This window comes from Neoarius graeffei, chromosome 25, assembly GCF_027579695.1.
Source record: "Neoarius graeffei isolate fNeoGra1 chromosome 25, fNeoGra1.pri, whole genome shotgun sequence".
Classification (NCBI taxonomy): Eukaryota; Metazoa; Chordata; class Actinopteri; order Siluriformes; family Ariidae; genus Neoarius; species Neoarius graeffei.
The window spans coordinates 56,684,851-56,710,277 of record NC_083593.1 but is presented as its reverse complement, the minus strand read 5'-3'; the positions used below and the strand labels follow the sequence as shown (position 1 = coordinate 56,710,277).

The following is a 25,427-nucleotide window of genomic DNA, read 5'->3' as shown; positions in this document are numbered from 1 at the left end:
GAAACGTCAATGTGTTCGGAGCAATGGAGTTTACAGGTAGCAGTTACCGTGGAACTTATAAAAATGTCAGGTAAAGTAGTTAAAAACGTATTTATTTGTAGACATAAAGTGCTTTATAGTTTTAAATAAGTTAATAAAAGGTGTTGATTGTTGATTTAAAGCTGTTACTCTATTATACGTTTTTTAAAAAAAGGCTATACAGCCAAAGTACAGGTATTTGGGCCTGTTTTTGTTTTGTGCAGAGCTCAAGTCTCTCTTCACTGTTGTTGTTGCTGTTGTTGTTGTCTTCAAACCATGATTCTGAGCCTTTTATAGCCTTTTAAAAGTTATTTTCGAGATCATAATGAGTGCTGTGGTCTGTTTTAGGATGGAGGGCACAGGAGAGTACACACTCCCCACACACACCAGATATGAAGGAGAGATAAACGACGGCATGTTTCATGGAAAAGGAGTCTTGCACTTTCCTAATGGAGGGAAATATGATGGAATCTGGGAAAAAGGGAGATGCAAGCAGGTTCCTGTGTATTTTTTTCTCAATTAGTAGCTGAATAACAGTAACACATGGTCTAACTTGTCAGATATACAGGATCATAATCTAGGTTTAGATGCCTTTTAGTTTTAAATAACTTTTCATGACCCTTCAGGTGGTGGCATGGTGGTGTAGTGGTTAGCGCTGTCGCCTCACAGCAAGAAGCTCCAGGTTCGAGCCCCGTGGCTGGCGAGAGCCTTTCTGTGTGGAGTTTGCATGTTCTCCCCGTGTCCGCGTGGGTTTCCTCCGGGTGCTCCGGTTTCCCCCACAGTCCAAAGACATGCAGGTTAGGTTAACTGGTGACTCTAAATTGACCGTAGGTATGAATGTGAGTGTGAATGGTTGTCTGTGTCTATGTGTCAGCCCTGTGATGACCTGGCGACTTGTCCAGGGTGTACCCCGCCTTTCGCCCATAGTCAGCTGGGATAGGCTCCAGCTTGCCTGCGACCCTGTAGAAGGATAAAGCGGCTAGAGATAATGAGATGAGATGAGACCCTTCAGGTTCCAAGTGGTGGATTGTAACGAGATACATTTACTCAAGTACTGTACTGAAACACAAATTCAAGGTGCTTGTAATTTACTTTGAGTATTTCCATTTTATTACAACTTTCCTTCTATATCTCAGAGGCAAATATTGTACTTTTTAACTCTGAGAGCTTTAACTACTAGTTACTTTTCAGATTGCAGTTTTTCACACCCTGACACGCATCTTCAAACATGAATGTATGTGATAAATTGAAGGATTAAGTGTTCATTTATGGATTGAGAAAATCGTCTTACTTCTTAAGCATTACATTACATTACAGGGATTTAGCAGACGCTCTTATCCAGAGCGATGTACAGCACACCCAGAGCAGCCTGGGGAGCAGTTGGGGGTTAGGTGCCTTGCTCAAGGGCATTTCAGCCATTCCTGCTGGTCCAGGGAATTGAACCAGCAACCTTTTGGTCCCAGAGCTGCTTCTCTAACCATTAGGTCATTTTTTTTTCACAAAATAAGTCAAATTAACTCATTGTCTTGGAAAATGTTCATCACAAAGCTGAACTCAGGGCTGGGTTTTCCTGAGCTCATGAAAAGCTGACTTTTGAGAGATACACGATTCCTATAAGACAGCGGTGCGTCTGATGATCTTACAGAATATGATGCTTTGCTCTAGATTAAACCACTCAACAGTATATAAAGTAATTAAAATTTTCTCAACATAAATATCTACAGCAGTAAAATGCAACATGCAGTAATATTAATCCCAAAACATCGTATTATACAACAGTTCTAGTATAAACAAGAAATGAATTGGGAGTAAATGACATTTTGGACACAGTATGGCCAAATGTTCTGTTTATCTTTGCTCCGTGAGCAGCTATACATCCAGAAGAAGCCACACCCACTTTATAGCACATCAAATAGTTGGGTCACTCTTATAGTGATTTGTTCATTCTGGCAAAATTTTCATCCCTTCTTTCTTTTCATCTCCATGTGATGAACTTTCATATTTTCATATTTAAGTCAGAAGTTATATGGCTGAAAAGTTTAATTTGCCCATGGATGATGTCACTAAGTCACCGTTTTGGACCAGGAAGTGGAATTTTACGTGCCGGAGACAGACAAGCACATTGAAACGTCACAGTGTGGTTTTGTGAAATATCAGCGCTCTTGGAACGCCGCTCAAATAATCAGATCAATGGATTGTAAACTAACTGTTGTATAAAGTGTGATTATATATTAAATGATAAATGCACTTCCAGGGTCATTACACCTTCCCTGATGGACTGGAGTATGAGGAGACAGACTGGGATTACTGTAACGGCTACGATCGACGTTTCTACACGGAGAGATGTTCTGGACTCAAACCTGCAGGTAAACTCCCACCTGATCTGTCATTCCTCGGCTAATGCTTGGTTTCAGCTCTAATTTACACTAAAGGCAAAAAAACCCCACAATCTGGTCAAATAAAATGTACGGGATGTTTATAGGATGTGTGCTTTTGATAACCAATTGCTGTTTTGTGATGTCAGGAGAATCCCAGCTGACTAACAGCGATCCTAGTCCTGTCATCCCTGACGGCTGCTACGACTGCGGAGATGGATTCTACGACCCCAACACCAGAGTCGTCACGGATTACACAGGCGCTTTTCTCAGGAACGCTGGTAACAGGATTAATGATAGAGCTGTGTGTTAGTAGAGCATGTCAGTGACTCAGTGCCTGTGCATGCACTTACTCGTGCATCTCAGACATCTAGAATGCGGTGAAAAAGTTCAGAAAGGTAAACTTTCATATATTCTATGTTCATTATACATAAAGTGAAATATTTCAAGACTGGTTTTGTTTTAATTTTGATGATTATGGCTTGTTGCTCATGAAAATAAGAAATCCATTATCTCAAATGATTAGAATATTTCCTAAGAGGATTTACAATACAGAAATGTCCAACTTTTGAAAAATCTGTTCATTTATACACTCAATACTTGGTTGGGGTCTTTTACGATGAATTACTGCATCAGTGGGGTGTGGCATGGAGGCGATCAGCCTGTGGCACTGCTGAGGTGTTATTGAAGCCCAGGTTGCTTTGATAGCGGCCTTCAGCTCGTCTGTATTTTTGGGTTGGGTGTTTCTCATCTCCCTCTTGATAGTAGCCCATAGATTCTCTCTGGGGTTCGGGTCAGGTGAGTTGGCTGGCCAATCAAGCACAGTAATATCAGGGTCAGCAAAGCATTTGGTTGTAGTTTTGGCACTGTAGGCAGGTGCTAAGTCCTGCTGGAAAAGGAAATCAGCATCTCCATAAAGCTTGTCAGCAGATGGAAGCATGAAGTGCTCTAAAATCTCCTGCGTTGACTTTGGACTTGATAAAACATAGTGGACCAACACCAGCAGATAACACGGCACCTCAAATCATCAGAGACTGCAGAAACTTCACACTGGACTTCAAACACCTTGGGTTCTGTGCCTCTCCACTCTTCCTCCAGACTCTAGGACCTTGATTTCCAAATGAAATGCAAAAATTATTTTCTACTTTCATGTGAAAAGAGGACTTTGGACCACTGAGCAACAGTCCAGTTCTTTCTCTTCTTAGCCCAGGTAAGATGCTTCTGATGATGTCTCTGTTTCAGGATGGGCTTGATATTAGGAATATGACAGTTGTAGCCCCTTTCCTGAAGATGTCTGTGCGTGGTGGCTCTTGCTGCACCGACACCAGCCTCAGACTACTCCTTGTGAAGCTCTCCCAAGTTCTTGAATCGACTTTTCTTGACAATCCTCTCAAGGTTGTGCTCATCCCTGTTGCTTGTGCACCTTTTCCAGCCAGCCATTTCAGCAATGACTTTCTGTGGCTTATCCTCCTTGTGGAGGGTGTCGATGAGCGTCTTCTGGACCACTGTTGAGTCAGCAGTCTTCCCCATGATTGTGGTTGCATGCACTGAACTAGACTGAGAGATACATGGAATTTATCTGTTTTACTCAAACTCAAAATTCTAATACTTCAAATTCTAATATTTTAAGATGGGCTTTTTTTTTGCACCGTAGGCCATAATTATCAAACTTAAAATCGAAAAATGCTTGAAATATATCTAGAATATATTAAAGTTTCCCTTTCTTAAATAACTGATGGAAAATATTTAATTTTTTCAACTTTTACGGGGGCGGCACGGTGGTGTAGTGGTTAGCGCTGTCGCCTCACAGCAAGAAGGTCCTGGGTTCGAGCCCCGGGGCCGGCGAGGGCCTTTCTGTGTGGAGTTTGCATGTTCTCCCCGTGTCCGCGTGGGTTTCCTCCGGGTGCTCCGGTTTCCCCCACAGTCCAAAGACATGCAGGTTAGGTTAACTGGTGACTCTAAATTGACCGTAGGTGTGAATGTGAGTGTGAATGGTTGTTTGTGTCTATGTGTCAGCCCTGTGATGACCTGGCGACTTGTCCAGGGTGTACCCCGCCTTTCGCCCGTAGTCAGCTGGGATAGGCTCCAGCTTGCCTGCGACCCTGTAGAAGGATAAAGCGGCTAGAGATAATGAATGAATGAATGAATGAACTTTTACGGTCATTTTAAACAGACCACTTAAAGGAACAGTCCACTGTATTTCCATAATGAAATATGCTCTTACCTGAATTGAGACGAGCTGCTCCGTACCTCTCCGAGCTTTGCGCCACCTCCCAGTCAGTCAGACGCGCTGTCACTCCTGTTAGCAATGTAGCTAGGCTCAGCATGGCCAATGGTATTTTTTGGGGCTGTAGTTAGATGCGACCAAACTCTTCCGCGTTTTTCCTGTTTACATAGGTTTATATGACCAGTGATATGAAACAAGTTCAGTTACACAAATTGAAACGTAGCGATTTTCTATGCTATGGAAAGTGCGCACTATAATGACAGGCGTACTAACACCTTCTGCGCGCTTCGGCAGCGCATTGATATCTGAGCTCCGTATCAATGCGCTGCCAAAGCGCGCAGAAGGTGTTAGTACGCCTGTCATTATAGTGCGCACTTTCCATAGCATAGAAAATCGCTACGTTTCAATTTGTGTAACTGAACTTGTTTCATATCACTGGTCATATAAACCTATGTAAACAGGAAAAACGCGGAAGAGTTTGGTCGCATCTAACTACAGCCCCAAAAAATACCGTTGGCCATACTGAGCCTAGCTACATTGCTAACAGGAGTGACAGCGCGTCTGACTGCGTCTGACTGACTGGGAGGTCGCGCAAAGCTCGGATAGGTACGGAGCAGCTCGTCTCAATTCAGGTAAGAGCATATTTCATTATGGAAATACGGTGGACTGTTCCTTTAACTGCTCCAGACATGCCCCAGTCATAATTAAAATTTTACGTCGTTACAGAAAAAAAATATTTATTTTAGCATCCTAAATAAATCCTTTTTTCCACTAAAAATGTAATACTGTATATCAGCAGTACTTATTAGCTCATCCAGCTGACAGGTGATGAGTTTATGCCATCATGTGTCCTCCATCTGTCGTCCATCGTCCACATTTCATTTCATGAAAATTGCTTCTTCTCTCTCAATTTTTCACCAATTTTTATTCTTTTTGGCAGGAAGGTAGGTCTGCCTGGGGTGCATATAGCTTCTACCCAGATTTGCATAATTGCAATTAATAATGAAGTTATGGAGTAATTAAGCCCTAACAAGCAGTTTCCACACAAATTGCTTCTTCTCCCTCAATTCTTCACCAATTTTGATTCTTTCTGGCCTGAAGGTCGGGGTACCTAGGGTGCATATAACTTCTACCCAGATTTGCTTTATTACAATTATTAATGAAGTTATGGACTAATTAAGCCTTAATGAGCAGTTCAACAAAAGTCACTTCTTCTCAGTCAACTCCTCACTGTTTTGGATTCTTTCTGGTAAATAGGTCGGCATTCCTAGGGTGGATATCACTTCCATAGCTTGTATATAGTGTATATAGCTCGCAACATTTATTGCACAACGTGGCCCACTTTAGATCGTTCCTTCTGGACTAGACAGGGCCGGAGTGAGCTACGCCATCATTGATGTTCTTCTTGTACTTCTACAGATTTCTTCAGAAGCATGTTGTTACATCAGATTCCTAACTCTTTGTATTTTAGGGTTTTTTCAGCCACTTCAGGAGGAAGTCTGAGACGCATTTCAGCATGTCATCGATATGTTATATTTAAGTCTGAATTCAGCATTTCTTGAAAAACCAAAACCCGGCTCGCAATGCATTCTTGTCATCGGCGGCTTAAAAATGTGTGCCAGATTAAAACCAACACAAAAATGTTACAATCGTTGAATTTATAGAACAGCTAAAAATAAGGAATAATAATAATAATAATAATAATAATAATAATAATAATGATAGTAATCGGAAATCTCGTCCACATACAATCCAGATCCAAGACTTCTTGGATGACCGGGTGTAAACAGAGCCAGTATGTTTCACATGATTACGCAATAATGCTGACAGAGTTGGGTTTTAAACTCCGAGCCTTCCAGTGAGCAGTGCAGGAGCGTAACCGCAGAGCCACCACTGTCTCACCAACTCATTACAGAGTGAAAGCGTGGGCAGGAAGATTGTGATCACACGATAACTCCAGGGTAGGTCCTTTCTCTCTGCCTGACATGCTGACATGCTTCTCCATAGCAGTCATTTGAGCCGTGTCTCCAAAAAAGCCAAATGTAAAACACATTTTTTTTCCCCACCGTGTACGATGCCTGGTTTGTGATTTGAAGGGAATTTGGGATGTCAGGATCGCAGATAGCAACTCCGCCGCTCCCTGTGCCAGAGGTTCAGATCGGCACACCACCGGGCAATGTCGTGGATTAGGGAAAGGTTGGGAATTAAATATGATACACAACACACACACACCAGGCCTGTGTATATTGTATGTGTCTGTGGTTAGATGTATATATAAAGCCAACATGTGCTTTTAATAAACCATATCTGAGATATTAGTTCGATTTACACTGACAGAGTGTGTCAGAGTTTTATAGACTACCTCAGTAAAAGATAATATGATACTCATTCGTCATCACTTTGATCAATGTGTGTTCAGGTGTGTGTGTGCGCGCGTGTGTGTATGGTTCTGACTTTCCATTTGCAACCACTTGGCACTTGGCTGTTTCCCCCATGGTTTGGTAAACTCTGCCTGAAGTAACTCCATGTAACTGGAGATGGATTACCTGATGATCTCAGGCTGACTCACAGTGTTCACAGCTCACTCACACATGCACGCTTATTTTATCCGCGATACACTTTGCACATCTCGAGCACGTGTGTCAAATGTTTCAGGGAACTACGTACAAAAATCCTGACGCCATGTTGGAGCCGTTGTGGATGTTCGTTTGTTGGAGCGGTGTCGATCCATCAGTTGTAAATCGAGGTTTTCATCAGGGTTTCATCAGGAAATGCTGCAGTTCAGCAGTAAGACACATTTAGCTGTTAGCTGTGGACAAATTACCAATGTGTTTATAGTTTGGGAAACAGAACCAACATGGTTTGTTGGGAAATATTGCAGGCATGTGCAAACTAAATAAGAGCAGGAGTGGGTAGGATTAATCAGAATTCCTTCAGAACGTGAGATTGGTTTGAATTCTTTGGTGTGCAAGGAGAATTTGGTCAGAATTCTTTCAGGAGAAGGTGGGATTGGATAGTATTCCATGTGAAATGGGGAGGGGGTGTTGGTTAAAATTCATTTGGAAGTGGAGAGGATTGGTCAAAATTCCTTCAGGAGTGGGTGGGGTCAGTTGGAATTTTTTCAGGAGTAGGAGGATTAGCCAGAATTCCTTCAGAAGAAAGCAAGATTGGTCAGTATTCCCTCAGGAGTAGGGGTATTGGCCAGAATTCCTTCAGGAGTGGATGGGATTGGACAAAGCTCCTTGCTGAGCAAATAGGATTGGTCAGAATTCCTCAGGAGAAGGCAAGATTGGTCAGAATTCGCTCAGGAGTGGATGGGATTGGACAGAGTTCCGTCAAGAGTGGATAAGATTGGCCATAGTTCCTTGTTAATCAAATAGGATTGGTCAGAATTCCTCAGATGAGAGTGTGATTTGTCCGAATTCCTTCAGAAGAAGGCAAGACTGGACACAGTTCCTTCAGGACTGGATGGGATCGGACAGTATTTCCTCAGGAGTGGATGGGATTGGTCAGAGTTCCTTCAGGAGTGGATGGGATTGGTCAGAGTTCCTTCAGGAGAGGATGGGATTGGTCATAGTTCCTTCAGGAGTGCATGGGATTGGACAAAGCTCATTTCTGAGCAAATGGGATTAATCAGAACTCCTTCAGGAGTGGGATTGGTCAGAAGTTTGTCAGAATTTCTCATTGAACAACTTTATGATAAGATTATGGAGCTTAACAGTGACATCTGAAGCAAATCTATCAATATTTGTTTTTTTACCAAAATACATTTTGGGTGAGACAAACTTTTGCATTAACACTGTAAACAAGTAAATAACAAACACTAAACATTTGTATCTGATGGAAAACTAGGAACCGTTTTTGGGGGGGGGTTGGCGACATTTTATTAAGCTGAAAAGTCCCAAAGATCAGAAACCTCACATGCGATTAACAGATAATGACAATCAGTTAAAACTGGGATCCCTCTGAGTAAGATTATTTTTATTTATTGAATCTCGTATTTCTCCTATTTTCCGAATGCATTTTTGTCGTGTGCCTCTCCACTGGTGTTTGTTCTTTGAGTGAGAAAACACAGCACAGCGATGTGATATTTTTATCACTCAGAGGTGAAGGTCTATTTGTCAAAATGGGTGTGAAGATGGAATTTATTGCCGGTGGCTTCCCTCCAGGATGAGGGCTGGTCGAGGCGAGGCACACACACACCGAGCCACTGCTGAAGAGGAACCCCTGTCCCAGCGGGGGGAACCATCAGGGAAGGACAGGAAAGACGGACAAACTCAGGGATGACAGGAGGCAGCCGGCGCAGGGAGCAGCAGCCCGGACCGGGGCAGGAAGCCTCGAGGAAATGCCCCGGCTTGGGGCCAAACGCTGGAGCAGGACGGAGGAAACCCTGAGGGATCTCCACACAGACCCGAGCGTCGGCTGCACGGAGAAGAATGTGTTTTTTTTTGTACGGGAATATGAGTCACCCGCATACCTGCTGCTGCCACACGTACAGATCCACAGTCACACTGCCAGATATCTATCCCCTGTCCATTAGCGCTACTTCAACAGCATGACCAGAAGGTTGTCAGGTTAAACCCCCAGGAGTGCCAGCTGGGAGCCAATCTTTGATCCTTTAGAACTACGCTTAAAGAAATGTCCTGATCTTAAACTGATGTTTAATAAGTTATGTAGTTTTCTTCAGCTCACCATCCCGACGTTCATATGAACTCCATTTATTTCCTACGCACGTGCGTGACACAGAGCTGTGATTTTTGCAACGGCGGCAAGTGACAGCATGATGCACAGCCTTCAAATTGAGATTCTTTTCTAATGCAAAGCAGGAATCATGCAGTAAAGAGTCAGATCCAAACAACTGGCTCAAAAGAGTACTCGGACCAATCCTGTGGCACATGTGGTCCGACATTTCTTCAGTTCCCCACTCACAACTTTAGTCCCTACCTGCAATCAGTTCCTGTTTAGTGTTTGTCACACAAAAATAAAATACAAACTTCTAGTCGTGGTTTCTTCTTTATCCTGTTGTATACAACTTCTCATTTAACGTGTATAGAGAGAGGCGTTATAAAGGAAAATAAATTGTAGATGGAAGCAGCAGAGCTCGTGGTGGGTCTGATTAGTGTGCATAACTACACTAGGACAGTTAGCTGAGCTGAGAATGAAGCCTGAGCACGTAACAAGGACATAAATTATATATCCGATGCAATTTTCTCATTGATGATTTTTAGCTCCTCTGACTGTAAGGCCGATGAGCTGTTGCCATGGCTTGGTGTCCATCATCCGTCTGTCGTCCACAATTCAGTTAAATCGCATCTCCTCCGTCAGTTCTCCATGGATTTCTGTTCTGATTGTTTTGTTTGAAAGAACTCATCACTCCACACAAAACGTGGTTGTTGGTTTGTCAATTTTTTGCTAACAAGTTACTAATTAGGCCTCTAATTTTCCAGGCCTCTCACTGGAATTGGATCTCCTCTCTCATTTCTCATCCGATTCCAGTTCTGATCGATGATTTGGGTTGATCTTCCCTATGAGGAACAAAACTTGGTTGTTTGTTGATTTTCCTGTTGTAAACAATTTGTTTACAACCTTGTTTACAACTTTGTTTATTTTCAGTTAAATTGTATCTCCTCCCTCCTTCAGTTCTCAATGGATTTCAGTTCTGATTGTTTTATTTGAAAGAACTCGACCTTCTGCACAACACGTGGTCGTTGTATTGTCAAATTTTTTGCAAACAAATTAGTAATCAGGTCAAATTAACACATTTTCTTCTGACTAGAATTTTATCTCCTTTCTCATTGATCATGCAAATTCAGTTCTGTTTGATGTTTTGGTCATCATGGTTGTTTTGATACCAGGCCAGATGAGCTACTACGTCCTTGGCGTTCTGGTCTTATCATCAAAACTAATAAAACGTGAGTTTTATCCACTGCAGTGGACATTAATGACCGTAATTTCAGTCTGATGTCTCCTTCTTCATGATCACTAGAGTGTTAAATATCACCTGAACACACTACAGCAAGCCAGTTACAGATTTGTGCTCGAGAACTTCGAAACACGCGATTCTGAATAACAGCATCATAGTGTGTCTGTGTGTGAAGGGTCCGTCAACAAATAAGGCCTTGTTATGGTGCAGAGATGCACACACCCACACACTCATACATACATACACACACACACACACGCACACACACTCGCACACTGGCACTGCTCTTCAGGTTTTTGGATGTTCCTGTGAAACGAAAGGCGTTTGTTTTCCTGCGTGCCAGGGAGGCGTTTAGAGGAAGGACAGATGATTACTGTGGTTCCTCCCTGAGCAGAGACGCTCTGTAACCTGAGGATCGTTGTTGCCAAGATCCTGTCATTAGAGCGCGAGGGTGTGATAAAGCAAGCCAAAGTGTGTAGGAGCTTCACATCGCTGTTAGCCCTGCTGAGCAACGGTGCAGTGATGAACACGGGTTTAGTGAGACTTCAGACTGACTGGCACAGCCGAGCTCAGGCTCCTTGGAAAAATACAGCGTGCACAATTTTCCATCAACCTCAAATATAACGCTTTACATCAGACATGTTCCGTGTCTAATGTTTTATGCTAGAAGTCAATCTAATGTCTAATGTAGATTAAAATTTCTTCCTCAAACCATGTGATTCAGTCACAGTGATGTGCTGGTGTGCTTCTGTAATCTATAATCACTTAACCTCACTGAACTCTAGAACGTTATCCGTAGAGGCGGCCATCTTAATCCAGATCTACGCTGTATTATTACGAGCTCGCCTTCGCTGTACGTCTTCAAAGAATTCCACTGTCATGTGTTCAGTTCATATTTTATTCTTGTGATGAGTAATAATCTTAAGAGACTGCTTAAATCACATGAATTTTTTTTACTGTGGTGATATTATACCCCCTTGGCCCCGCCCCATAGTCTGAAAACATCATAGTCGTTGTGGATGTTCCTTGGAGCGGTGTCGATCCATCAGTTGTAAATAAAGGTTTTCATCAGGTTTTCATCAGGAAATGCCTCAGTTCAGCAGTCAGACACATTAATTTGTTAGCTTTGGGCAAATTACTGGTTCTGTTTATAGTTCGGGAAACAGAACCAATGTGGTTTGTTGGGAAACATCGCAGGCATGTGCAAACAGAATAATAACTGCAGGAGTGGGTGGGATTTATCAGAATTCCTTCAGAAGGAGGTGAGATTGGTTCGAATTATTTGGTGAGCAAGGAGAATTTGGTCAGAATTCTTTCAGGAGAAGGTGGGATCGGATAGTATTCCAACTAGAGTTTGGGTCTTGGTCAAAATTCATTTGGGAGTGCAGAGAATTGGTCAGAATTCATTCAGGAATGGGTGGGGTTGTTTAGAATTCCTTCAGGAGCAGACAAGATTGGTCAGTCTTCCCCCAGGAGGGGATGGAATTGGATAGAATTCCTTGGTGAGCAAGTAGGATTGGTCAGAATTCCTCAGGAGAGGGTGGGATGATTAATTAGAATTCATTCAGAAGCAGGCAAGATTGGTCAGTATTCCCCAGGAGTGGGGGTATTCCTAGAATTCCTTCAGAAGTGGATGGAATTGGACAGAATTCCTTTGTGAGCAAGTGGGATTGGTCAAAATTCCTTCAGGAGATTGTGGGATTGGTCAGATTGTGGGATTGTGGGATTCCTTCAAGAGAGCATAGGATTTGTCAGAATTCCTTAGTAAGCAAGTGGGATTAGTCAGAATTACTTTAAGAGAAGGTGGGGATTGGTCCGAATTATTTCAAGAGAGGGTGAGATTGGTCAGAATTCTTTGGTGAGCAAGTGGGATTAGTCAGAATTCCTTTAAGAGAAGGTGGGGATTGGTCCGAATTATTTCAAGAGAGGGTGAGATTGGTCAGAATTCTTTGGTGAGCAAGTGGGATTAGTCAGAATTCCTTCAATTGAATGTGGGATTGGTCAGAATTCATTCAAGTGAGGGTGGGATTGGTCAGAATTCCTTAAAGAATGGGTGGGATTGGTCAGAATTCCTTCAAGAATGGATGGGATTGGTCAGAATTCCTTCAAGTAAGGGTGGGATTGGTCAGAATTCCTTCAAGTAAGGGTGGGATTGGTCAGAATTCCTTCAAATAAGGATGGGATTGGTCAGAATTCCTTCAGAAGTGGATGGGATTGGCCAGAATCCCTTGGTGAACAAGTAGGATTGGTCAGTATTCCTCCAGGATGGACAGGGTTGGACAAAATTTCTTCAAGAGCTCCTCAAGACAAGTCCATCAGCACAAACCTGCTCATGAGCACATTACTCAACATGAACAAGCTGATCTGATTATTAAATGGAGGTTCATTCCTTCGTTCGTTTGTGTAATTGCTATTGCGAGTCCTCGGATTAATTCGGTTTGCGCTTTCAGTGTGTTAAAATGGAAAAGCGATCTGAAACTGAAGCGATCTGTTTATAAATTGAGCATGAACATATTAGCTGAAAGTTTATTCATTAGGCTTTCCTGATTCTGATTTATTATCCCACAGCCACTAAACTGTGTGCAAGAAAGAAAAGAAAACCTTTAATGGCCTTTCCAGGCTTCCGTTCCATTCGCATTAACGAACCGCTGACGCGACTTGGGTTTGTTAAACAACGTACAAACATCAGACCCTGATTCAGATGATGATAACATTTAAATCTGAACATAAATGCGTAAATATAATAAATTGCAAAATGATTTTTTTAAAAATGACAGTACAAACTTCCAGTATTTATGAGCTACTTTACAGAAGAACATGTTTTCTAAAGGACGCTGTTTGGGTCGAAGGGAAAACATCGTATGATTGCTGATGGAGTGTGACGTCTGTGGCAGTGTCTGGATTCATCGGCATAGAAAAGAGAAAACAGATCCTGCATTGTCCTGTGCTTTATTCGGAAAAGTTTTAGATTACAACGTTGTGTGTGTGTGTGTGTGTGTGTGTGTGTGTGTGTGTGTGTGTGGTGTTGTTAGGCGAGATATTGTTAGTGTAAGAACGAAATATTTTCATGGGCTTTATACTAATAATGGAATTGATTTATGAAAGCGTGTTTAGAGTCTTTGGCTCTTTTCCCAAAGCTCTGAACTGTTTGTCCAGGTTTCCTGCTTGTAAAGTAATTTTTCCTGTGAAACAAGCGAAAGGTTCCCGCTCGCCCTCACTGCCAGTGAAAACAGGACGAGCCTGAGCTCCTTCTCTACAACCTGCAGATGACAAACACACTTTCTCACCCTGAGTCCATACCAGCAAGTGCAAGTCTCTTGTGACATTCGCTCTTGAGATCAAACTCCCTGATTGCTATTTTGTCGTAAAGTTCATTATGATTTTGAGAAGTTTTCTCAGTTTCCTTGCTTATCCTCGAACCTATGTGAGAGGTGGGAAAGAATTCCCCATGACAGTCTCTTGTGGGTGTGGCTTGTGTAGTGCTTTTTAAGTTGTACTAATTTGCTTTACTTGTTAGAGTTCGTACTAGCTTCGTTATCAGGTGAGATTAGCAAAGCGAGCTAACTGTATTAGCTACGTACACTCACCAGAGGTGCCAGCGAGCGAGCTCTGAACTTTAAACTTCTTTCCAAACTTAAATTTTCTTCTTAATGTCTCTTTCTTTTCTTCTTTTTCCCCAATAGCCAGCAAGGGCACCACTGATGACATTTTAACACCATTGTTGGTGTGTCTTGGGCATTTATTTATTTAAGCTAATTGCATGTCTTTGGATTGTGGAGGAAACCCACACGGGGAGAACATGCAAACTCCACAAGGCACCTCATTGGCCGTGAGGTTCAAACCCAGAACCTTCTTGCTGTAAGGCGACAGCACTCACCACTACGGCACTGTGCCACCCATTAACATCTCTATACACAGTGAATGAGCTTGTACATGGCAGGATAAAATGACAGACCTACCATAATGAGGTTCTACATTTTCCTGCCATTGTTTTCAGTCAGGCAGCACGGTGGTGTAGTGGTCATCACTGTCGCCTCACAGCAAGAAGGTTCTCGGTTCGAGCCCAGTGGCCGATGGGGGCCTTTCTGTGAGGAGTTTGCATGTTCTCCCTGTGTCTGTGTGGGTTTCCTCCGGGTGCTCCGGTCACAGTCCAAAGACATGCAGGTTAGGATAATTGGCGGCTCTAAATTGACCGTAGGTGTGAATGTGAGTGTGAATGGTTGTTTGTCTCTGTGTGTCGCCCTGTGATGACCTGGCAACTTGTCCAGGGTAAACCCTGCCTCTCGCCCATAGTCAGCTGGGATAGGATCCAGCCTGCTTGCAACCCCGCACATTATGGATAATGGATGGATGGATGGATGGATGGATGGATGGATGGATGGATGGATGTTTTCTGTCAAATGAGAACTGATCATAGGTGGGAACTAAATTCGTACAAAGGGAACTGAAGAAACATCAGAATACACACGCTATAAGACTCACCCAGTCGTTTGGATTTGTCACTTTACTGAAACCAAAGCCTTGCACAGAATTGAGAAAATCTCCATTTTGCCTCATTGTTTTGTCTCTGAAATCTCAGCGTGCGTCGAGAATGAAGGACAGCTTTGTGGCTCTCCAGCGTGAAGATCTTTCACTACGAGCTCGCTATGATCTTAAGGCCATTAATGCAAGTGCAGCCCTGTTTGGAAGGAAACACTTTTCCTTCTGAGTGTATTTTAGGGATTAAGATAAACACCTTTTAACAAGGTGCCATTAGAGCTTCCCGTCTTGCTGGAGGGCTTCAGCGCAGAGACTGAGTGACGAATTATTACCAGCATTAAGCAGAGAAAGGAGAGACGCTGGAGCACAGGGCGAGCTCTGCTTCATCTAATCACTGAAACATGTGCCGAAAATCAAATCACAGCACAGCACAGACATGTTTTAGAGCGAGCAATTTATTTCGCTGCAGTACAAATAAGATTAACATGAGTTAAAGGTTAAAGGTTTTATCAGAAGTGAAGAATAAAGCGCTCCAGAAAGTGTGAGCTGTTCAAAGAACCCTGAAGGAAGAAGCCACCGTTGTCATCAAATTATACAAATACACTGGGTATTATTTAGAAATATTTATTTTAACATGTTTACTGTAATACAGAGATCAGAGCTCCGAGTACGAGGCGATATCCGATCCTAGTCCTTTCACCGATTCTGATATTTTTACTAATGTTTTTTTAAACGGTGTTGCTCTGAGAACACACGATATCTTTCTGCATTTGTGTATAAAAGTGCATGAGAGGATCAGAGAGGAAAAGCCAACGTTAATCCGGAATTTTAACCGATATTGGGATCATGATGATCAGTGGATCAGTTTTATAGACTCCAGCAAGTCACGCTTCTCTTTCGGTGCTGTAGGAAAACGTTCTGAGATTTTATGCATTTTAATGCTTTCCAACCAGAAATGTGTGTTTCAGTAAAATGCTGGAGTGCAAAGGTTTGCATTCTCATACGTCAAAATAATGAAGCCGACAAGACATTTAATGTGAGTTAGATTTCAGAGGCACGACAGTGGTGAAGGTGAACAGTGAAATAACCGGAATGATTTCTCTCGATGTGTTCTGTTCTGCTTTTCTCTTTTTCTGTTTTTCTGTTCTTCTGTTTTTCTATTTTCCCTGCTTGTTTTTTTCCACTTATATTACTCATCATGTCTGTCCTTTTACGTCCCTGTGTTTCTGTTTCTTCCATTTCTGAAGGAGTTTGTATGGTTTTTACTTTCACTCCCTCCATAAACACAATATATAATAATCTGGTTTAGGTTTAATGCATGTAAAAGATTATTATTATTATTATTATTATTATTATTATTATTATTATTAATCCAGAGTTTGAGCATGTTTTAACTTTTTATACGTTAGAAAACTCGACCCGAGGCAACCTCTAATATGTTTCTTTCACCTGGTAAAACTGGGATAGAGTTGCATTTAAGGGAAAAAAAAGATTTGGACTGTAACTATCTTTTGGAGAAGAGTTGTGGAAAAAAAAATGTACACACAAAATATATTCACGTTTAGGTCAGAGATACAAGCTAAAGATGAAGTGCTTGATGGTACCAAAACCATTCCAGCAGTAAGGGAAAGTACTGTTTGGTTCTGAGAGTGTGGAGTGTATCGGACTGGGTTTAAGGCAACATTCAGATAGAGCATGTTTAAAAAGGGATGCAAACTTTTGAGCTTGATGAAGTGACTACTACAGAGTGAATATTCCTTGAAATTGAGTCGTACATGAGCTGATATTTTGATATAACCCGTGTACAATGAGATTGAGTGGAATAACTGTTTTATTCTCTCCACATTCACTGGATTTTGAGAAACAGAGCATTTTTATTTTTATTTTTTGCAAATTCGATGAATAAAAACTTTATACAAAATGTCTGACAAAATCATTTCTGCTGAGGCGGACTTCTTAAAAACCAATCGATGGCGGCATGAATTGACTTTAGTGTTGTTTATTTGTAGAAAGTGCTGTCTTGAGGTTGTGCTGTTGGGGTATAGAATAACTTTAGACATTTATTTAATTCTTCCTCGGACATTTCAGTTCTGTAATTTTCAAACTTCTTAGAGCTTTTGAATCAGTTGTTGAATCAAAAAATTCAACAAATTTTAATGCTTAAAGATGAAGAATGTAAAGAAACCGGCGAAATGACGAGCAAATTGTGAAAAATGTGATAATAATAATAATTATTATTATAATATAATAATAATAATAATAATAATAATAATAATAATAATAATTCTTGAAAATTAAAAATATATATGTTCTTACCATCAAATACTTTCATTCCACATTTTGTTGCCTTTTTTGTGGTTTTGTTTTCGAGTAGAGTTTTTTATTTGGTCCTCGGTTGGTTCAGTAACACGCGCCGCCATTTTGTTTTTCTCTACTCACGGTATATGAGCTGATATCCTAGTAGTAGAGTAGCCAATCAGTGTGCGATTGCTCATATCCAGTGAATGCGGATGGAATAATGATGAAGATGAATCCTGTGCACCATCACGTGTGTAAACACACAAAAAAAAGGTCTGGCATCATGGTGATTATGAAAGCACATGAAAATAAAACTACATTCACTGAGTGCGACGTGGGAAACGTGTGACGTGTTTAAAAACCACGTGATTCCCCTGTCAGAGACACGTCATGAGCATTATTCTCCTGTAGCCCGAGTCTTCATCTGTAAGCTGCATTGTGATGTTTTCCTGCAGTTTATTCTGCTGCGCACTAAAACTTCTACAGCAACCTGCACGGAGTGGTGGGTGATTTCTCTCTCTCTCTCTCTCTCTCTCTCTCTCTCTCTCTCTTTCTTTCTCTCTCGAAGCTGCTGTAGAAACATGGCGCTTGTTCACTTCTCCACATTCATAAAGCACTATTGATACTGAAATTGCATGTCACAAGGGGACTATTTGCAGGCCGTTAAATGCGGCGGATAAAAAACACAACACCCCAACAGCCCTGAAGTCCATCCGGGCTCCTTTTCGGTGTGGACGTGAGAAGCGCGAGGCCACCTGTGCTCGGAAACACACAGATTAGTCTGAGAATTACAGCGCGTCGGTAAACGCCTGGGAAACGATCAGCCTCAAGAGGGCAATTTGGCCGCAAATATGAAAATGCGCAAATTTCTGGAGCCATTACGGCGCACAGGCGCGCTCGAGCGCCGGGGTGTAATTGCGGCGCGACCCCCGGCGCACATTCAGCCGCGCGTGCAGCCTCTTTAATTGCGTTAAAATAGTAATGAAATGACGTGCCGTTTGCACGCGCGCACCGGCGTGAGCGTCACAGTCAGGCAGGTACCGGTAGGAGAAGTGGCGCGGTGGAGAGGCCGGTTTTAGGGGCCGTCGCGCGCAATTACGGACAATCAGAGGAGGGCTCGAGACCCCGCGCTCTCCACAATGGGGCCCGGTGTGTGTGGAGTGAAGGAAGGAGGGATGGATGGATGGATGGAGGGAGGGATATGGTGGGGGTGTGGCGCTCAAGTGCGTGCAGCTGCGCGAGCGCGATTCATCCCCGGCAACGGCGGCCACCTCTCGTGCCGCAATTAGCAACTCTTTTCACTTTTTCCCTTCTCTATTTAAAGAAAAAGAGGAGGAGGAGAACAAACCCCGCAGCAGCAGCAGCAGCGCCGCAGTGAGGCCCCTGTGTTCTCCCTGAAGAAAGATGTGTGGAAGAAAAGCAGAGGCTGATTGTTGCCTCGAGTGGCTGTGAAGAGCGAATTTTCATAATGATGCTCTTAATCCTGCGCTTAAAAAATGGAAATTGCTTTAACTGCGCGTCAATGATGAGATTGACACATGGCCTTTTTTTTTTTTTTTTGAGACGGGGGTGTTAATTTCTGACCAAGACCTCCATCACTAACAATATCTCTATAGTCTAAGAATGAGGATATTTAGCTATTTATATGTTTGGTGCTTTAGTTTATGCCTCCCGTAAATAAACCTGGGCTTTAGATTTAAAATATGCAAATTATTCACATTTCCTGCACCGAGATTTCTGACTACAGAGATCCAAAAATTCACAACCTTCTGACTAATAATGTATGAGAGTGTGTAAATGTATAGTGTATAGAAGAGCAGGGACAGGGTCGTATCTGGAGATCAATGTGACGTCACTAAATACACAATCAACCAATCACGTAGGATATGCAAATGAGCAAATGCTGTCAGGAATAAAAGACAAAGCGTCATGGTGTTATTAAGCTACACAAAGTTTATTATGCTTACATTTTTAATTGATTAACAAACAACATGCCAGAGTTTTATCCACTTAGTGCTACAACGGCTTGGCACTGGATCAGTGCCCTCTAAGGTACTTATTTGTACCCTTTATATACTGCTTATGTGCCTTTTTGGCCCTAAAAGGTACACATAGTTACCTTAATGAGCCCTGGGAGGTACATTAGTGTACACTGTAAAAAAAAAAAAACATTAGTCAAGCCAGCTTAAAAATGTAACGCAACCTGCTGCCAAAGGATTTTGAGTAAACTCAACTCCGGGCCAAATAGTTATGCTGACTTGCTCTTTTAAGTCGACAAAGATGAGTATTTTATGTTGACCTTACTTTATTTAGCAAGTTCAGTGCATTCAAATTGTGATGATGAAATAAATTGAAATAATCATCCAATTAACTTGGAAAAGCAAGTTGGCACAAAAAACATTGTTATCCTAAATTATTATTTTTTTTTAAAGATTTTTTTGGGGGGCTTTTTCCACCTGTATTGGATAGGACAGTGTAGAGACAGGGAGGGATCAGGAAATGACCTCGCCTCGGAATCGAACCCAAGTCCCCAGATTTATGGTATGGTGCCTTATCCACCTGAGTCATGACACCCCAAAATGTTCTTTTAAGTTCACATAGAAGAGTATTTTATGTTGAGTTGACTTGACTTGCCTTTAGAAGTTCAGTCCAACAAATTCTCATCTCATCTCATTATCTCTAGCCGCTTTATCCTGTTCTACAGGGTCGCAGGCAAGCTGGAGCCTATCCCAGCTGACTACGGGCGAAAGGCGGGGTACACCCTGGACAAGTCGCCAGGTCATCACAGGGCTGACACATAGACACAGACAACCATTCACACTCACATTCACACCTACGCTCAATTTAGAGTCACCAGTTAACCTAACCTGCATGTCTTTGGACTGTGGGGGAAACCGGAGCACCCGGAGGAAACCCACGCGGACACGGGGAGAACATGCAAACTCCACACAGAAAGGCCCCACGGGGCTCGAACCCGGACCTTCTTGCTGTGAGGCGACAGCGCTAACCACTACACCACCGTGCCGCCCACAGTCCAACAAATTGTTTAGTTGAAATAAATTGAAATAATAATGCCAATGAACTTAGAAGAGCAAGTTGGCACACCATGGTTCTAAGTTGAGTTTACTCAAAATCCTTTGGCAGCAGGTTGCGTTATATTTTTAAGTTAGCTTGACTATTTTTTTTTTACAATGATTTAGTGTGCATTACATTTGTTAGTTAACACAAACCTCTCAACACTTAAGTTCTACTTCACTTTGCCTATTATTACACAAACAGAAACAAATACCGACATACAAGGAGGGAATTCCCTGGCCTCTGTTGAGGAAAGCTTAGTCTAGACTCCTATACAACGTCTCGTGTCAGTTTCCACAGACTTCTCACTCCACCCGACCGTTGAAACTTTCGAACTTGTGAAGTGCGCATGCGCAGTGGCATCGGTGAAGGGGTGTCAATCAGCACTTGAATATATAAGTTCACTTAACTTAATTTTCCAATTCCTATGAACTTGTGGCGAAGGAAAGGCGTCTCAACTATTTTTTTTTAGTTACTTGAACAATTAGAAGGGAAATTTGTTCATTCAACTTAGAATCCTTTTTTCACTCAACAATTTTGCAAGTTACATTTTTTACAGTGTAGATAGTACCTTAGGGGACAGAAATGGACTCCTCCTGTACTCCTGCTTCTGATGGTGTACATGAGATGAGCGCGTTCCTGTTCTCACTTACATTATAGCACTTTGTTCTCTCACCAGACTCGTTATTCTGTCTTGAAGACAAAAAAATCACCAAAAAATATTCCCAAGAAACACAAACTCATCTGTTAAAGTTCCAGCTTCACCTCTGACTGTTAGAAATGAAGCACTGACACTGGAGACTCCTTCCACCAGTGTTACATAAACATTTATTCTGCTGTACAATATGATTGAGCTGTTACTATAGAAACGATGACATTACCGTAGCCTCACCAACACCTCCTAACTGAACAGAGTCCTGAATTCTGAACTGTGGTATAAAATTTGACTTGTTTTATCTGTACTGTATTTTCATGGTGTTTCTATTTTGTGTAAAAGTCGAGAAAGGTTTCTGTGATAGTTTTTGTGTATTAAAATAAAAAACAATCAGTTTATTGTGCGACATGAGTCGGAATGGTTTATAAGGGCAAGCTGGACAAGCTTGGGGTTACTTTAATGTCAGAATGTTATACGTGACCACAAACTGGAGATCTGTAACTCATTTGCTTTTGCAGATGATGACGAGCACAAGTGGATCACACAGACATGCCGGAAGGGCTGGGATGAGATTGTGGGATGCATTCCCAGGGACAACACGATGGAAATGTGAATAACGTAAGTAACTGTTAATATATCTACGGTATGTTTGATTCAATAAGTGAGATCTTTGGTTCTGTATCAGAGTTAGGAGCCAGTGCAGGATAAAAAGGGGTTAAGGACTAAACTGATCAATCATTTATTTATATTTTATCCATTCTAAATCTACAGGTTTCAGAGTGGAGTCCTGGGAAAAGTGGAGGTCAGATCATAACACTACACAAGCCATGGCCTAAAGGTTAGAGAAGCAGCTTTGGGCCCAAAAGGTCACTGGTTTGATTCCCTGGACCAGCAGGAATGGTTGAAGTGCCCTTGAGCAAGGCACTGAACCCCCAACTGACACCCCCCCCCCCCCCCCCCCCCCCCCCCGGCTGTCCACTGCTGTGGGTGTGTCTGGGGGGGCAGACTGGGTGTGTCCAGGTCCTGCTATACGTTGCTCTGGATAAGAGGAGCATCTAATAAATGTCTGTAATGTAAAAAATACAAATAAAAGTATTAATATTTTCAAATCCAGTTTACTGCTGCTGTTTATCATCCATCACAGTTTGGCTCTGTGTTTTAGCACAGTAGGTGGAAAGTAAAGAATGAAAACAAATCTCTAATAATTTTATAAATACAGTAGGAATAAATAAGATGCACAGATTTGCATAATGTGCTTAAAATATGATAAATAAATCTGTGGGGATTGTAAAGGGATTAGTGGTGATTTTTTTTTAACTAGAAGATGCAACAAGTTTGAGAACCTGTGGGTTAAATGATGAAATCTGTGTGTGTGTGTGTGTGTGTGTGTGTGTGTGTGTGTGTGTGTGTGTGTGTGTGTGTGTGGGAGGATTTGTTTTAATATCTTTGTGGGGACCAAATGTCCCACAAGGACAGGACTATCGGATGATATTAACCTTGTGGGGACATTTATCTTTTTTTTTTTTTCAAAAATCTGCAGCTTTTAAGAAAAAAAGACCCAAACTATTAAGAGAAAGCGCTCATAAGGAGAGAAGGACGAGTGTTTGTGTGTGTGCACTCCAGACTGAGCTGTACCTCAGGGAGAAAGTTGCAGATCCATGTGGTAAAAAGGAAATCCCAGTAGAATGGAATCTGCAGAAGTAATTTATTCATAAGCCTCATAATAATAATAATAATAATAATAATAATAATAATAATAATATAATTCCTGATCCGGGTGCTCCGGTTTCCCCCACAGTCCAAAGACATGCAGGTTAGGTTAACTGGTGACTCTAAATTGACCGTAGGTGTGAATGTGAGTGTGAATGGTTGTCTGTGTCTATGTGTCAGCCCTGTGATGACCTGGCGACTTGTCCAGGGTGAACCCCGCCTTTCGCCTGTACTCAGCTGGGATAGGATCCAGCTCGCCTGCGACCCTGTAGAAGGATAAAGCGGCTAGAGATAATGAGATGAGATAATTCCTGATTGAAAATTTGAAACTGAAACCAGAAAGCCAAAAAAAAAGACCCCACCAAAACCAACTTTACTTCTTCATGTCAAGATCTCTAGCTTTGTTCAGAGCTTTGTATCGTTTATACGCCGAGAAACACAGGCTGAGTAAATCTATCTCTGATTAGGACAACTGATTATTTTGTACTTTTAGAAAATGCAGTCAAGAACAATACACAAAAGAACAAAATCAAAAGTCACTTCATGTCAGTCACAACATGTGAGTTATTGGATTGATATGAGGAAAAAAAAAGGTGGATTCTGAAGTCAAAAAAACAATAAAACCACCAACAAAAAGGATTCCTTTGATCCGATTCTGTAAGAAATGGAAAAGACTGGAATTGTGTTTGAAGAGAATTGTTTTGGAAATGGAAATGTTTTATTACAGTTGATTTTTTATTATTATTATTATTTGGGGAAGCCATCGCCCAATGGTTAGAGAAACAGCTTTAGGGCCAAATGGTTGCTGGTTCAGTTCCCTGAATCAGTGGGACTGGCTCAAGTGCCGTTGAGCAAGGAACCTCATCCCCAGCTGCTCAGACAGTGTGGTGGCGTACCTCGTGTCTGATTAGTCAAAGAAAAACTGATCATGTGATTATCAGTTCAGGCAAAAACCCGGCCATAACAAAACTTCTATTCTATTTATAATTGATCATATTTGCAATGCAAATTATCTCATCTCATTATCTGTAGCCGCTTTATCCTGTTCTACAGGGTCACAGGCAAGCTGGATCCTATCCCAGCTGACTACGGGCGAAAGGCGGGGTACACCCTGGACAAGTCGCCAGGTCATCACAGGGCTGACACATAGACACAGACAACCACTCACACCTACGGTCAATTTAGAGTCACCAGTTAACCTAACCTGCATGTCTTTGGACTGTGGGGGAAACTGGAGCACCCGGAGGAAACCCACGCGGACACGGGGAGAACATGCAAACTCCACACAGAAAGGCCCTCGCCGGCCCCGGGGCTCGAACCCAGGACCTTCTTGCTGTGAGGCGACAGCGCTAACCACTACACCACCGTGCCGCCCCAATGCAAATTATTTTTGTGCAAATTATTTTTTTTTGTGTGTGAACTTTTTTAAGCATTTCAGGTAAAAAAAAAAAATCATCTTCAATCTAAGAAGTCACTTTTAAAGAAATAAATATCAGATGGGTGTCGATGTCGTCTGATATCAGTGTCAATGGTCTGATATCACGCCATGTCTAATTTTAACCTTGTATCCTGAATCTTAAATGTCGAAAAATAAATTCTCTGCAAAGGAGAAAAAAAAAGGAGATGATCCACTTCTCGAGTCTGGTGTAAATCAGAATCAGAATCAGAATGCTCTTCACTGTCACTGCGAATTAACATACCACGAAATTTGGTGTCTCTCTTAAAACAAGGGGAAACTGAACCCTGTTCACTCTCTCATCAGTCCATTCACTCACACACAGTGCAAGAAGCTCAATTAACTCAGTAATAACTAAAATATAATTTAAATAGAATATAAAATAATATCATTTTATAAAACAAATTAAAGCGAGTAAAGTTTTAATCTGAAAAAGTTTCAACACTTCGGTTTCACTTCTTCTTCTTCAGGTCCAGCACAAAACTGTCTCCATTTTTTCCTCACTGAACCCAGAGATCTGCTTTGTTCAGGTTGGAGTTGAGTGCAAAAGTTTGCACCCCCTCATGTCTTTTCCCTGGAGCAAAGAGAACCGTGTCTCTGTTTTACGATCACCATCGAAAACAAACGTCACATTAAAATGTGACTCAAAAGTAAAGTAAACAAGAATATATTTTATTTAGTGAGTCTTTGGGTCTGATTTGAAGAATGTGATCCACAACAGATGTTTCACAGAATCCAAAAGATCTTCAACAAACTCGTAGAATTTTTGTCACTATAGTGTAGAAATATCAGAACTTGTGCTATTTTGCCGAACGTAATAATGACGGAACATAAATTGTGTTTCTTTATCGTCTTCTTTTTTACAAGGGTGTACAAACTTTTTCTGTAAATAAGACAACACTACAAACCATGTTTTTGAATATATAGAATAAAACACCTACAGGAATATAAATCCAAGATGGTGGCGGTGGTGTCACACACTCTGACCCAAAGCAGAGGTTAATTTCACATCGTACGTTTTATCCGTTAATAGTTACATTTAATGTTTGTGACTCAAGTGAGTTCCTGTTCTCCTGTACATTATAGCAGCGATAAACAGTCGTTCCCTCATCAGCCTCTCGCTCTTCTCTGTGTTTAAGTTAATATTTTTTTAAAAACCCTCAGTATAAATAAACTTTTCTGTCCTGAAGGAAACGTTAAAGTTGTATCTC

The 25,427-nt window shown here is 41.7% G+C and overlaps 1 protein-coding gene across 1 annotated transcript; it reads left to right on the top strand.

Annotated features, from left to right (window-relative positions):
• Positions 1 to 23: 23 nt before the first annotated feature.
• Positions 24 to 21,977, top strand: morn5 (MORN repeat containing 5). The gene is made up of 6 exons (XM_060908545.1): positions 24 to 70; positions 367 to 514; positions 2,273 to 2,384; positions 2,543 to 2,674; positions 21,569 to 21,668; positions 21,822 to 21,977. The coding sequence occupies exons 1-5, from the start codon at positions 24 to 26 to the stop codon at positions 21,661 to 21,663; spliced, it is 534 nt and encodes a 177-aa protein (XP_060764528.1). The 3' UTR covers positions 21,664 to 21,668; positions 21,822 to 21,977.
• The last annotated feature ends 3,450 nt before the right edge of the window (positions 21,978 to 25,427 follow it).